This window comes from Taudactylus pleione, unplaced genomic scaffold (assembly GCF_031769625.1).
Source record: "Taudactylus pleione unplaced genomic scaffold, aTauple2 ptg000250l, whole genome shotgun sequence".
NCBI classification, from domain to species: Eukaryota; Metazoa; Chordata; class Amphibia; order Anura; family Myobatrachidae; genus Taudactylus; species Taudactylus pleione.
The window spans coordinates 1,871,054-1,884,272 of record NW_028284652.1 but is presented as its reverse complement, the minus strand read 5'-3'; the positions used below and the strand labels follow the sequence as shown (position 1 = coordinate 1,884,272).

Genomic DNA, 13,219 nt, shown 5'->3' with positions numbered 1-13,219 from the left:
GTGCCAAAAGTCATGGGATAGATGCCTATTATTATGTAGGACCCCCTCTAGCTCAGCAGCTCGATGTGGCATTGATTCCATATCTGGAGAGATGGTGACCCATGTAGTCTAGATAGCCATTTACAGCTCCCTGATATTTCTAGTTGCAGGATCATGGGTGCGAATGGACCTCTCCGCCACATCCCATAAATGCTCGTTTGGGTTCACATCAGGTGAATGTGGTGGCCAAGTTATTCACCAGAACTCTCCAGAATGTTCCTTGGACCAATTCTGGACAACTTGGGACGATGACACGGAGCATTATCCTGCTTCAATATTCCATATTTGGGGGGGTACATGAAGTCCTTGAAGGGCTGCAAACGGTCATCAAGCAATTCAATGTAGTGGTTACCGATCAATGACATGGTCAGGCCGACCAAAGGACCCAACCCATTCCACGTGAACACACCCCACACCATTATGGAGCCACCACCAGCCGGTACCGGGCCTTGTTGACAACTGGGGTCCATGGCCTCATGGGGTCTGCGCCACACCCGAACCCTACCATCAGCCCAAAACAACTGGAACTGTGACTCATCGGCCCATGCCACATGTTGGCAGTCTTCCAGGGTACAATTACTAACATCACGACCTAGGTGAGTTAGTGTGTCCGGTGTCATAGTGTTAACAGGGGCACTCTGGTGGGTGTTTTGCTCTCATATCTCATGGAGACTAAAGAACGCTGCACTTTCCGTATTCCCGTTACACCGTAAATTGAGGAATGTTGAATGTCATGCCATGTTCGGGGGCCGATAATTCACGTTGCCTTGCCATGAGCAGTCTAGCCGGACCTCAAACTGACTCACGAGATGTGAGATTGCAAGTGATGCAGGACTGGGCATTTCCAAGACGTCACAGTACGGTAACACACGTCAGGATGGGGGGTGTATGTGTGTATGTATGTATGTACATACATACATACATACTAGTTTCGTCAGAGACTTTTTTGATGAAGTCTCTGACGAAACTAGTTGGGCGTGGCCAGGAATTGTGAGACTGTGGAACAGTCATCTGTCTACTCCCAGAGGCAGTGCGGTGTGCGGCTGGTCGCCGAGTGCGGAAGATGTCCGGCTAAGTTTACAGACCTACCTGATAACACGTGAAACTTCTAACTTCATGTATGTGAGCAGATTTTATTAAACATTGTTTTTTTTTTTACTATTCTCATGTCTGTTCAGACATCTAATATGCAAATGTGTAGGTGACTGGTACACTAACACGTTCCTGTGTTGAACATATAAAAGCAGCAGCTCAGACTTTAGTAAAGCCTAACTTGTAATTTAGAAATGGCATGGGAAGATGGTGCTGGTTTGGGTCCCTTTCTTGCTTGTACTGGAACTAGACGGTCAGTTATAGCACTGTAATTGTATTTCTGCAGTGACATCATTGCAACATCACCTAGACATCCCTGATCTTACAGAGGACTAGGGAGGCCTGACTACATGCCTCTCCACCTCCCCACAGCTATGTCAAACATTCCTTGCGTCGCCTGATCCCTCTTCTGGCCCTATTCCAAGCTACATATGAGAAATGTCTGGGTACATGACTACAAGGTCTCCCTAGGCATTATGTGGTTTCATTAGTTTTATCATCCAAATAAGTCCTTATATCCATATGCAAGTAAGTGATTTAAGTAGTTAAATGGAGGGTGGGTGCATGTAATCATACATGATACTACCTTTAATTTTACCCAAGTCTATGAAAAAAAGGACAGAAGTTGTCAAAGAGGAACTAATTTGTGAGTCGCAGTGCAGAATGTGATAGCTGAAGTGGTTTTTTCTTTTTATGACTGGAAGTTTTTAGCTGAAAAAGTGTTCAACATCTGTTTTACAACAACCTTATTAGCTATCCCTATTATCAGATATGGCCTTCAGTGTCTGTTAATACTTAAGTATACTTAAGTATATTACGTAAATAACTTGTATAATGCAATTATATGGATATTAAAGATAATATCAATTCACTCCCTTACCCGCTATAACAATCCAGGCCTGGCCAACCTGTGGCTCTCCAGCTGTAGTACCAGCTGATCGATGGCAGGGTATGCTGGTACTTGTAGTTTCACAACAGCAAGAGAGCCACAGGTTAGCCAGGCTTAACATAGGGCCTGATTCAGAGATGGACTCTAATGGGATCGCAGCTGTATTTTCATACGCAATAGCCAAAATATGCTGTTAGCAAAGATCACCCGAGCATAAAGACGCCCACTGCTGCCTTCTTACCTGTGTGCGACGACACGTACCAGCGTAAATATCGGCAGCCATCTTCCCCTTGTGGCAGGTCTGACCTGCCGCAGCCTTGGGAACTCTTCAGACACAAAAAGCTGTGTATGCTCTAGCAGTGGCTAATTTATGCACACCCATGTAACAGCGTTTAAATGGGTAGACACGCCTGTGTTTCTCTGACCACCCCGCGTCACTACTACCAAACACTGACAACCTGTCACTCACTCTGCAATGGATTCCTATGTGTGTTCATAATCTCAGTGCGATTGCTGCGCACGCGCAGTGCGGCCTATACGCATACGTATTAGCTAACAATCTCTGTATTGCGGGCGAATCGCCTTTGCGTCCATCTCTGAACCAGGCTCATAGTCACTGCTAATTTTCACATCCATTCGCCTCACCTTGGCTAGTCTGGCTCTTTTAATGAGATCATTCAGCTTGCGAAGGGCAGCGTTCCGCGGTAGGGACTGAATATCCTTGAACAAGTCCTGTTCTTCTGCTTCAAACAATTTGCGGTTGTCTGGGATGAGCAGAGGATGGGACCAGAATGAACCAATGTAAACGCGCACCACCTCTGGAGTGTTAATGATCTTGCCCAATGACCACATCAGGGCCCCATAAACTCTCATAAGCTGTTGGGTTTCAATTTGATCCGCCTTGTTCAGCACAACCCGAATTTTATCTTCATGGTTTTTGAGAGCTTTGATGACCTCTGAAAACTCATCAGATATGTCCAGTTTGTGAGCATCAAAGAGCAGAATGATACGATCCACACGTTCAGCAAACCACTCCAACACTGCTGCAAAGTCATAACCTGTGGGGACAATAAACAGGATTACATGTTGTACACAAGATACAGTTGTATCCACATCTAATATTTTGTAACTGTAGAAAGATGCATCATTAAAACTGTCAGGACTCGTGTAGTACACCTTCCCCTTTCAGCGCTGAATGAAACATTTTACCTGTTCAGCTGAGGATATATTTTTGTGGTGTACAGGATATAAGACACAGTAACATGCTCATGGTCTGAGATCAGGTGTCTATAGCCACTTTAAGAATATCATAGTTATCCAGTGCATTAAAACTAATGGGCAATTTGCAATGTCCTTTGTTAAGTTATGCTTAGTGTGCTACATTAAAACTCCTAAGTTACTTTTGGTCTAGACATTGAACTAAAAAGTTAACTAGTGTGGCATAACTATAGAGTCTTTATAGGGTTTGGTACTTTAAATGTATGTAAAGTTAAAGCAGTGAAAGCAAAATGTTTATGAAGAAATTAGTTAAGAATATGCATAGAACTGGACAGGTATCTTTTGATTCCAACTAACACAGTAATGGGGCTCATACATCAGCTATCAACTGGGGCAATTCTGCATTTTGCTAATTATTGTCTTAAAAAAAAAAAACAACACACCCTGTCATGGTGGGTACACACTGGGCGATATTACTGAGCGACTGCACGATTACGACATCGTAATCGTGCACTTTTATGTCGGAAACGACCAGCGATGCGCACTCCTGCTGGTCGTTTGCGACATTGTCCATCGCCTGAACATGCAGCACAATCTGACAACCTCATCAGGTTGCTGCATGTTGGGGAATGGGGCAGAGAGCCCGGTGCTGAACGATATCGTTAATGATATCGTTCAGCAGCTGTGCTCAATGTCATGAACGACATTGAGCACAGCCTGCCGGGGACACACTACACGATATCGCTCAGGGAGCATATTGTGTAGTGTGTACGCACCTTCTATGTATGGGGTTCACTGATCGCAGATTTCAAACAAAAAGCAATCGGAATCGGTGAATCGATTTCACAAACCATCAGGGCTGTAGATTGCTAGTATACAGTACCGATCAGCCATTTTGCAAACAGTTTCTAGTTAAATTATGAGCCTTTCATGATTGGCAGACCTGTTTGGTGAAAATGATCTGCGAATCGCTGGTACATATACAGAATGTACGGACACATATTGGAGAATAGTTAAATTGGAGGGGGGGGGGGGGAGGGGGAGAAGCAGAATCAGTGAATGGTTTGTTTTTCTGCTTGCTGCGTATGGGTCGCATCAGTAAAGCTGTGGGATGCAGTGAAGGAGAAAGTTCACAAAGAATATGAAGATGGCTTTTCCAGATCCTTGGTGTGGATACAGCAATGACTGATGGCAGAAAGTATGTAACTTTCACTCTCCTCTATCTGTGCTGTGCTGCAGTGAGGCTATAAAGAGGGAGGGGTTGCTATAAAGGGTAGTGGAGACAAATTTCTAGCAGGACAGCTAGGGAGACCACAGATCTGCAATACCTCATACAATATACATACTAATATACAGTAAACATATTAAAACTAAAAAGTACAATACACGGGAATGTATGTGCTTGTGAGATTTGTGAATATCCCCTAATAATCTATCAGAGATTCCACACTTGAAAAGCATTCCTTCCTGTTACATATTATTCTGCAGTTATATTCTATACCCTTGTGGGATGTGAAATCAGTCAGAGTTCAAGAGTCAAATTTGGATTCCCTTATATGGCAAGAAGCAAAACAGTTTCTATTTATACAAGGAAACTGCTGCTAGTACTAAATACAGAAGATATTTAATTTAGGAGTCTCAGAGTCTAACAAGAGCATAATATATGTAATGCAAACAGTGAAGTAAATAACACAACAGAGGTGATTATATGTATCAGACAAAGTCATACCTCTCCCCAAACTAGGGACAGAACTGCCTATAAACTACTGTACAGGTCGAGTCTCCCATATCCAAAATGCTTGGGACCAGAAATATTTTGGCTATTGGATTTTTCCGTATTTTGGAATATTTGGATACCTTAATGAGATATCTTGGGAATGGGACCCAAGTCTAAACACAGAATGCTTTTTGTTTCATACACACCATATACACACAGCCTGAAGATAATTTTAAACAATATTTTTAAACATTTTGTGTACATTGATCCATCAAAAAGCAAAAGGTTTCACTAGTTCAGTCATGCTCAAAAAAATTCCGTATTTTGGAATATTCCATATTTCAAAATATTTGGATACGGGAGACTCAACATATACTAAAAAGCCTGCTGAATCTCTCTCGGACTAGAATACTGCTTTCACACAAAATGTGTGAAATATCCCATCTTTTACAAGGCATTTAAATGCCGGGTTGGTTTGCCAGTTCTAGACCTATACCCCTGTCACACAGGAAATGAAATTACCGGGTAAAGCACTTTTAACCGGTAATTTGCTGAACACTTGTTTATTTTCTGCTAAAAACCTGGGTCGAAGACCCGGAATTACGTCCCGTGTTGACCTTTTCACATAGGAAAAAAAGTATGGGCTGTAGCCAACTTAGAAGAACGAGATTGATAAATACAGCATTAATACATTTATGGAATAAATAAAGGGTATGGTGGACTAACTTCAAGACTGCACCATCACCACATTACGTGAAATACTGAAATATTTTATAGCTATTGATTACAGCATTTTAAGACCAGCAATACATAAATACATTGTAATGTCATTAATTTAAAATGGGTTATGTGAATTTCTGGTTTTCACAGATTTACCGTTCAATGAATAATTCACTAAATAAAATTTAGTGATGGGGCACTGGTAATCGGGAAATATAAACATAATGCACCGATGGGTTATTAAACAGTACCTGAGCCCTGCAAATATCAATGTCATACATATATTCTATAGCATCCACTGAATGAGCTCTTGATTACTTATTTTATATAAAATAAGGTAAAAAAATGTTGTATTCAGTAAACTGTCCACTGCGGAAAATGGCAGAATATTTAGCTTTATTAAGCAATAACCTTTGAACAAAAATAAGACACAGGAGAAATCTTGTTTAGCAAACCACCTTTGGCAGCCAGTGACTTCCAATCCCTTGTCTAGACTGGGGAAAATAAAGTGCATCTGGTCACACTGACAAGTGTAGACAAGTAAATAGAAGTGGACACTAATTAGAGCTAATTAAACCAATAGATCACAGGTTCTCAAACTCGGTCCTCAGTCAGGACCCCAAAAGGTGCATGTTTTCCAGGTCTCCTCACAGAATCACAAGTGATATAATTAGCTCCACCTATGGATCTTTTAAAATGTGTCAGTGAGTAATGAACACACCTGTGCACCTGCTGGGTGACCTGCAAAATGTGACCTGTGTGGGGTCCTGAGGACAGAGTTTGAGAACCACTGCAATAGATAAAGCATTTCACAGTTAGTGCTGTAGTTCCAACACACATCTTGCAAACTAGAAGGGAAATTAGGAAACTGAGTGTTGCTGCAACCCAAGTAAAAGAAGATCTGTCACTGTCGCCTCTGAGGTCATTTTATTGCTTTACCTCATAGAGGCTCCGCCATCATGTAGCTTGCCAAAAAAAACACCTAAACCCCTTCAAAATTCCCTGTTGACACAGCTTACCCAGGAGAGAGCTTTTTATGTGCTATGCTCTCGCCGACAAGCTAAAATTAAAAAAAAAAAAAACATAAAATAAAGATCAAAAGAGTTCATTTTGCTGGTTTTGATGAGCGATTGAGTTTTTTTTACAATTTAAACCTGAATTTATAGCAAGCATAATGAAAAGTGTCACAGTAGGCTATCTGAACTCATAACAGTCACTACGACAAGAATGACTAAAAGGGCAGCATGACCAGGAATAATAGAATTCACTGGGCACTGTGGAGTTTGTATGTTCTCCCCATATTTGCATAGCTTTCCTCCAGCTGCTCCAGATTCCTTGCACACTCAAAACAGACTAGTAGATTAACAGGCCTGTAGAAAAGTGTGTTCATGGTAAGGAATGCAGACTGTAAGCACCAAACGGGCAAAGACTGGTACAAATGATTCAATATTGTTTGTGAAAAAGCCATCAAATAAATAATAATAATTATATATATATATATTGACAGATATTTGTCACGATAAAGTCTTTGGAGTAAATATGAGTTTGTATCTGCTTGCTGCTCTTTGTATCATTGTACAGTTGTGGCACATAGGCATTGCAGAGTTTATATTGCAGTGATTATTAAAATAACAATCTGAGACAGTTAAGATAAAGTGCACTTCGGCCTGCTTTTATAGCTGTGGTGTTACATAAACCTCCTCCCTGCAATATATTCGGAACAAGTTTGTAATACAAGTAGAGGTGTCCCAGAGTGCGCACACACAACAGCTTGCCTGTCCCCTGCTGACTCCAGTTTCCTGTACAAATAACAATGCTATGGAGAATAGTAATAAAACCGTTATCAAACATCTCATACACATCTGGACACCTTGTTGATGTTTTTATTGCATAGGGAACTGTATAAAGTTTCCTTTTAACATAATGATCATATTATCTAAAAGTGTTTGTGCTTAACCTGTATTTAGTTACCACGGAGAAGGAATCAGCTGTGCTGACTAATTAAAAACAAAAGCTACAAGACTGAGACCTTTCCTTAAAATTTTCCAGATAATACTATACATCCTGCAGGATTACCTTGGCTTTGGGTAAATGCCATATCTATTATTACGGGGGCGATTCAATTCAACGCAAATTGAATAGTGCCGGGAGCGAGCTCCCGGAGCTATTCAATTCAGTGTGCTGTGTGGTCAGAGAATGCCAGTTATCGCGCCTTAACAAGGGTGTTATGGGTTATGGCGCGGTAACCGGCATTCTCTGACCAAAGTGTCGGGCGCGAGGCTGTTAGCGCCGCGTTATGTAGAAAAACAGCTGCGATGGCACTTTGGTCTGATTTCTCTTCGCATCCCCAGGGGGGTGCGAGAAGAAATCCTTAGCATACCCAAACAGCGCGGTGTATTGAATAGCTGCGGGAGTCCCCCCGTCGCTATTCAATAGCGCGTTGAATTGAATTCCCCCCTATGTATTACCAGTTATTTACATAGAGCACACATATTCTACAGACCTTTGCAGAGAATACTTTTCCCATTCACATCAGTCCCTGCCGTAGTGGAGCTTACAATCTTTGAGGTAGATTTATGAAGCTGTGAAAAGGGAGGCAAAGTGTGCCAGCGGAGAAGTTACTCATCGCAACCGAACAGCTTCTACCTATCAATTTATAGAATGTACTTGATAAATGAGGCCTCAAAGCTAATTGGTTGAAAGGGGCAACTACCCGATTGGCACACTTCTCTACTCTTTGCACTAGGGTTAATTTTTGTGGGTTGGGAGCCAATTAACCTAACATACCTGTATATTTTTGTAGTGCGGGAGGAAACCGGAGTACATGGAGGAAACCCATGCAAGCACAGGGAGAATATACAAACTCCACACAGTTAATGCGGTGGGAATAGGTTCCAAGACCTCAGGGATGTGAGTCAGTAATACTAACCATTGCACCATCCAAGCTGCCCATAAATGCTTTTTTTTCCTTTTATTTCTTCACCACACTGATGTTAATGAACCTGCGGTCTCAATAAATGGTGGTGTCTGACATGACATTCATCCAGTCACATTCTGTATGTCATTTTCTGACAGGATAAACTTTGGGTTCTATAGATATTTCTTATTATTTGTCCCAGTCATACATATCTCTGAACCAAGAAGAGCCGGTGATGTGTGTGTACAGGCATTATGTCATTTTATCTCCCCTCCGTTCTAGATGGAACAGGAAAGAGGAAAGAATGTGCTATCTGCTCAATCTCTGTTCCGTCATCTGCCTTGCTAAGACAGCTGCATGGAAAACACTGGCACTTGTCTACAGAGATCATTGATCTCTATAAGCTTTCATCACTCCCCGTTCACATATTACAAAAATGTAACTGAGGGAAAATTCAATTACTCAGTACCTGTGTATGCAAACCCTTACTATACTCAGAAAGATATGGAATGGGGAGTGGCATTATCTTTAAAAATGCATATTTGCAAGGTTACTCATGCCTCCAGATAAACTCAAGGAACTTGCACCCTACTTTGCCACTGTAAAGGTGCCCATCTACTAGACATTTATGTGAGCGCTTGAACGATAAAGTTATCGTTCATAAATAGTTTGCAAAAATGTCTAAAACGACCAGCGATGCGCCTGCCCGCTGGTCGTTTAGACATCTATCATCGTGCAAACATGCTGGACAACCTGACGATATCATCAGTTTGAGCATGTTTGCAGATGATTGATGAGCCTGCACTGCTCGTTCTGTGCAGGCTCATCACAGACTGACAAATGACTGCACGATTGCAATGTCGAAATTGTGCAGCCGTTTTCAGATCTGCAAGTGGATGGGCACCTTTAGGTACAGTGTGAGTGTGTGTACAGTAACATCTTTGTAGGATAACAGTCATAATTAACCCGCTTTAACAATAAATTGATAAAACATGATTTTTTTCACATACGACTGGAAGTTACTAATTGATAAAGAGATGCTGCATATTAGTGGTTATATAATATATATGTTAACTAGCTAGGATACCAGGAGATTTAGACAGATGCACTCAAAGTAATTTTAATACCCTTTTTGCCCATTTATTACAGACCAAATACATAGACTATGAATTAATTCTTCCATCAGAATCAAGAAAATGCAGAGGGCCCACCACTAAAAACCTCTGTTGTAGTTCAGCTGCAGTAATGATCAACATACTATGTTCTCAAAGCATATTATAATATTACTGGTATGCCCATGGCACACATTTTGCCAGTTTGAACCCAGAACATACGCACGGAAAGTGCTTAGCTAGATAATGGCTAGATCATATGTTAATACGACGGAATTTTGTAATAAAAGATGTGTGTGAAACATAACCGGCTAATGGGGGGCATCCACTAGACGATTTTATCCCTGTCCAACCTCTTAACGATTTTCCCTTGAAGTTTCCCTTGAAATATGATCTTCCACTCTGAACAATTTGCGAAAGATTTGCAAAAGATCTAACAATAAACTATGTTGTTTTAATCTGTGATTGAGAGCTTTCAGCTATAGTGGGCAGATAGTGGTTCATCGTTTGATCGTTCAGCATGAACGATGTGTAAACGATGTGTAAATGATTTGTAAGCAATCAAGTGAAATTGACCTTCATGTTCAGTCGATGGAGGAGACGATCAAACGACCAGCGGGAGCGCGCATCGTACATCGTTAGAAACAATTACTGCACGATTTGCAAACGATGTTCAAACGATGTTTGAACGATTATCGAACGATTTTATCATTATCGTTCAACTTTATCGTCTAGTGGACACCCCCCTTAAGCCACGCCCCTTCGTGGTTTTTTGGGGGATTTTTTTATTGTAACATTTCGCCAATTTGTAAGTGCGAGGAAATATTTGGCCATAGACTCTGAAGCAAAATGGACCAATTCCAGGGGGTATTGCAAGTTGAGCCCCTATAGATGCAAATGATAATGCACCGTCTCCCGCCAATCAGCGGCTGCTGGCAGCTCTTGTGGAAAGCAGAGAAAAGAGGCGTTGCTTTTGAGGCGCAAACCCGGTACTGATTGGCTGGGAGTTACAAGCCTGGAATCTACGTGTTGGAGAAAGTAGATGAGGGTAGAGTGCCCATTACGGCAGCAGCCTCACTTGTTGTGCCGCCCGCTCGCCCTCCCTCATTATGCAATAGCTACGTCACGCAGCCAATCAGTAGCTGAACTGCGCAGAACGGAAAACAGTGTCCGCACATGGCTCGAGCGCCGGGTCCATGTGAGAGCACAGACCACCAGTAGTGCGTGAGAACAGTAGCCAGCGGTGGTCACCCCTATCCCGCTTCCCCCGGGTCACTGTGCCGGCTCTGTGTATTGGTAGTTTTCTAAGACATTTTAAGGTCAGCTATACCAAAGCATTTATTATTGTTTTTGCATCAAAATTTACACAGTTTTATGCCAAATTCAAAAGATAGGGGTTATAGTTTCACATTTTTGAAGCCAAAATGTACAGATGAAAAATCACAGGAAGGAATAAACATCCACCCTTTACTCCCAAGAGATTACAGCATTGTTTACAGAAACTCTCTCTTTAATACATTGGACTAGTTACTGCGGCCTTATCTTCCCCAGTACAATGCTTCCTGCTGCTACTGGCATGGAGGAACCACTGACAGGGAAGGGAAGAGTAAAACAACTACAGGAACAATTGGCTGAGCACTGGTTAGTCAATTGGAAATAAAGTGCAGCTAGTAGTCAATAGCCAGCTGCCAAATTCATAATCGTACATATGTGCATGTGGTGGGAACAAAAACTGTACTTCTGTATCCTCCTAAACACATCATGTTCCTACAAAATGCAACCAAGTTAGAAACGTCTATTTGTTGCCTACCTAGAAGGAATGAAGCAGGAAAACCTCCTGAAAAGAAATGTGTTAGTTACATTATAGCAACAAGCTGGTATGTAGAAGGTAATGCAGTCAGGTCACAAAATGAATGCAGTGGTTGGGTACATACATAGGCACCAATATAAATACACAAGTAGATTCCCACTTGGTATTAGTATTTGTGAGTCAGGCAGTTTAGCATCACATGCCATCTATAGTGACCTCCACACATCACCAGTCTGAGCAGGTCTGCATAACCCAAACCAGCCACAGATTTGATTTTATTACAATCGCTAAAGTACTGTTACTAATAGAAGTCTGCAAAACACTGTGTACATGAAATGGTGGATCATATCTGTGTCAGTCTGTAGACATCATTGCCAATCCAGTATGTCTAACAGAACTGTGTTGTCTGTCACAGTTGCATGTTTGGAATGATCAGAGTGTTAAGTGAGTTTAGTAAAAACTACTTTTAGCTAGTTATGAAATACCCAGGATGTTTAGATTACAAACAAGTCTATTTTCCCAAAACGTTGTTCTACAACACAATCACACATACACTACACACTGATAATTAACTCTTTAGGGGGAATTTAAGTGTTCGTTATCACAAGTTTGACCTTGCACCCTACTTGCAATACGATCACCATCATAAGTGGCCGATATGTGCACAGGCGGACATTGTGGTGATGCCCAGCGGGCAGTAGCACATCGCACAGTTCCCGTTTTGTGACTGAAGGGTCTATTTACTAAGCCTTGGATGGAGATAAGTGAACAGTGATAAGGGACCAGCCAACCAGCTCCTGTCATATTTTCAAATACAGTCTGTGACATGGCAGTTAGGAGTTGATTGGCTGGTACCTTATCTACGTACACTTTATCTCCATCCAAGGCTTAGTAAATAGACCCCTGTATCCCCAAAACAATGTATTGGAAATACAACCGCACGGTTGATGTAGTGGTTACCACTACTGCCTCACAACACTGAGGTCATGACTTTAATTCCAAGTCAATGTCAATTTGTGTGGTGTTTCTATGTTCTACTGTGTTTGCGTGGGGCCTCCTGCAGGTACTCCGGTTCCCTCTCACACTACAAAAATATACTGGTAGGTTAACGGACATTAACAAATATTAACCTAAGGACAGATTTCAACTAGCTGCTGGGTTTACCGCACAGCTAATTGATCGTTCTGCCCGAATTAATTAGCTGCGGAAACCTTGCCCGCTAATTACCAGAGGCAGGATTTTTCCGCACAGCTCCTGCATTCTTACATGCGGTGAAACCCATTGATTATGCACCCTACGCAGAATCAATGGGTTAGTACTCATTAACCCCTGGTTTACCAAAGGAGGAAAAGGCTAATTAATTGAATAGCTATTCCCCATGTGGCATGATCAATTAGCTAAAGGGCAGAATTCATCAAATTCCCCCCTTTAGTGTGTGTGTGTCCATGTGGAAGGGAATATGGCTTCTAAGCTGCACTGGGGCAAGTACTGATGTGAATGACTGAATTATTATCTATAAAGTCATGCGCATTTATTGCAGCAGGGTAAAGATATGATTGTGGGCGCTACCTCAGAAGACATAGCTTATCCTTGCAGAATGCACGATCATTTGCAAAAAAATATATATAATTTCATGAGTGTTCAAGGGATGCCAAGTTTCTTCAGTACTGATAACTTACATTTCAACTGGATAAACTACACAAAT

General features: G+C 41.7%; 1 protein-coding gene across 1 annotated transcript in view; it reads right to left on the bottom strand.

Moving 5' to 3' along the window:
• Positions 1–13,219, bottom strand: part of EHD1 (EH domain containing 1) — a 37,537-nt gene that overhangs the window by 6,595 nt on the left and 17,723 nt on the right. The window contains exon 3 of the mRNA XM_088480018.1: positions 2,666–3,078. Within this exon, the coding sequence (XP_088336144.1) occupies positions 2,666–3,078 (413 nt within the window). The remainder of the gene's footprint in view (positions 1–2,665; positions 3,079–13,219) is intronic.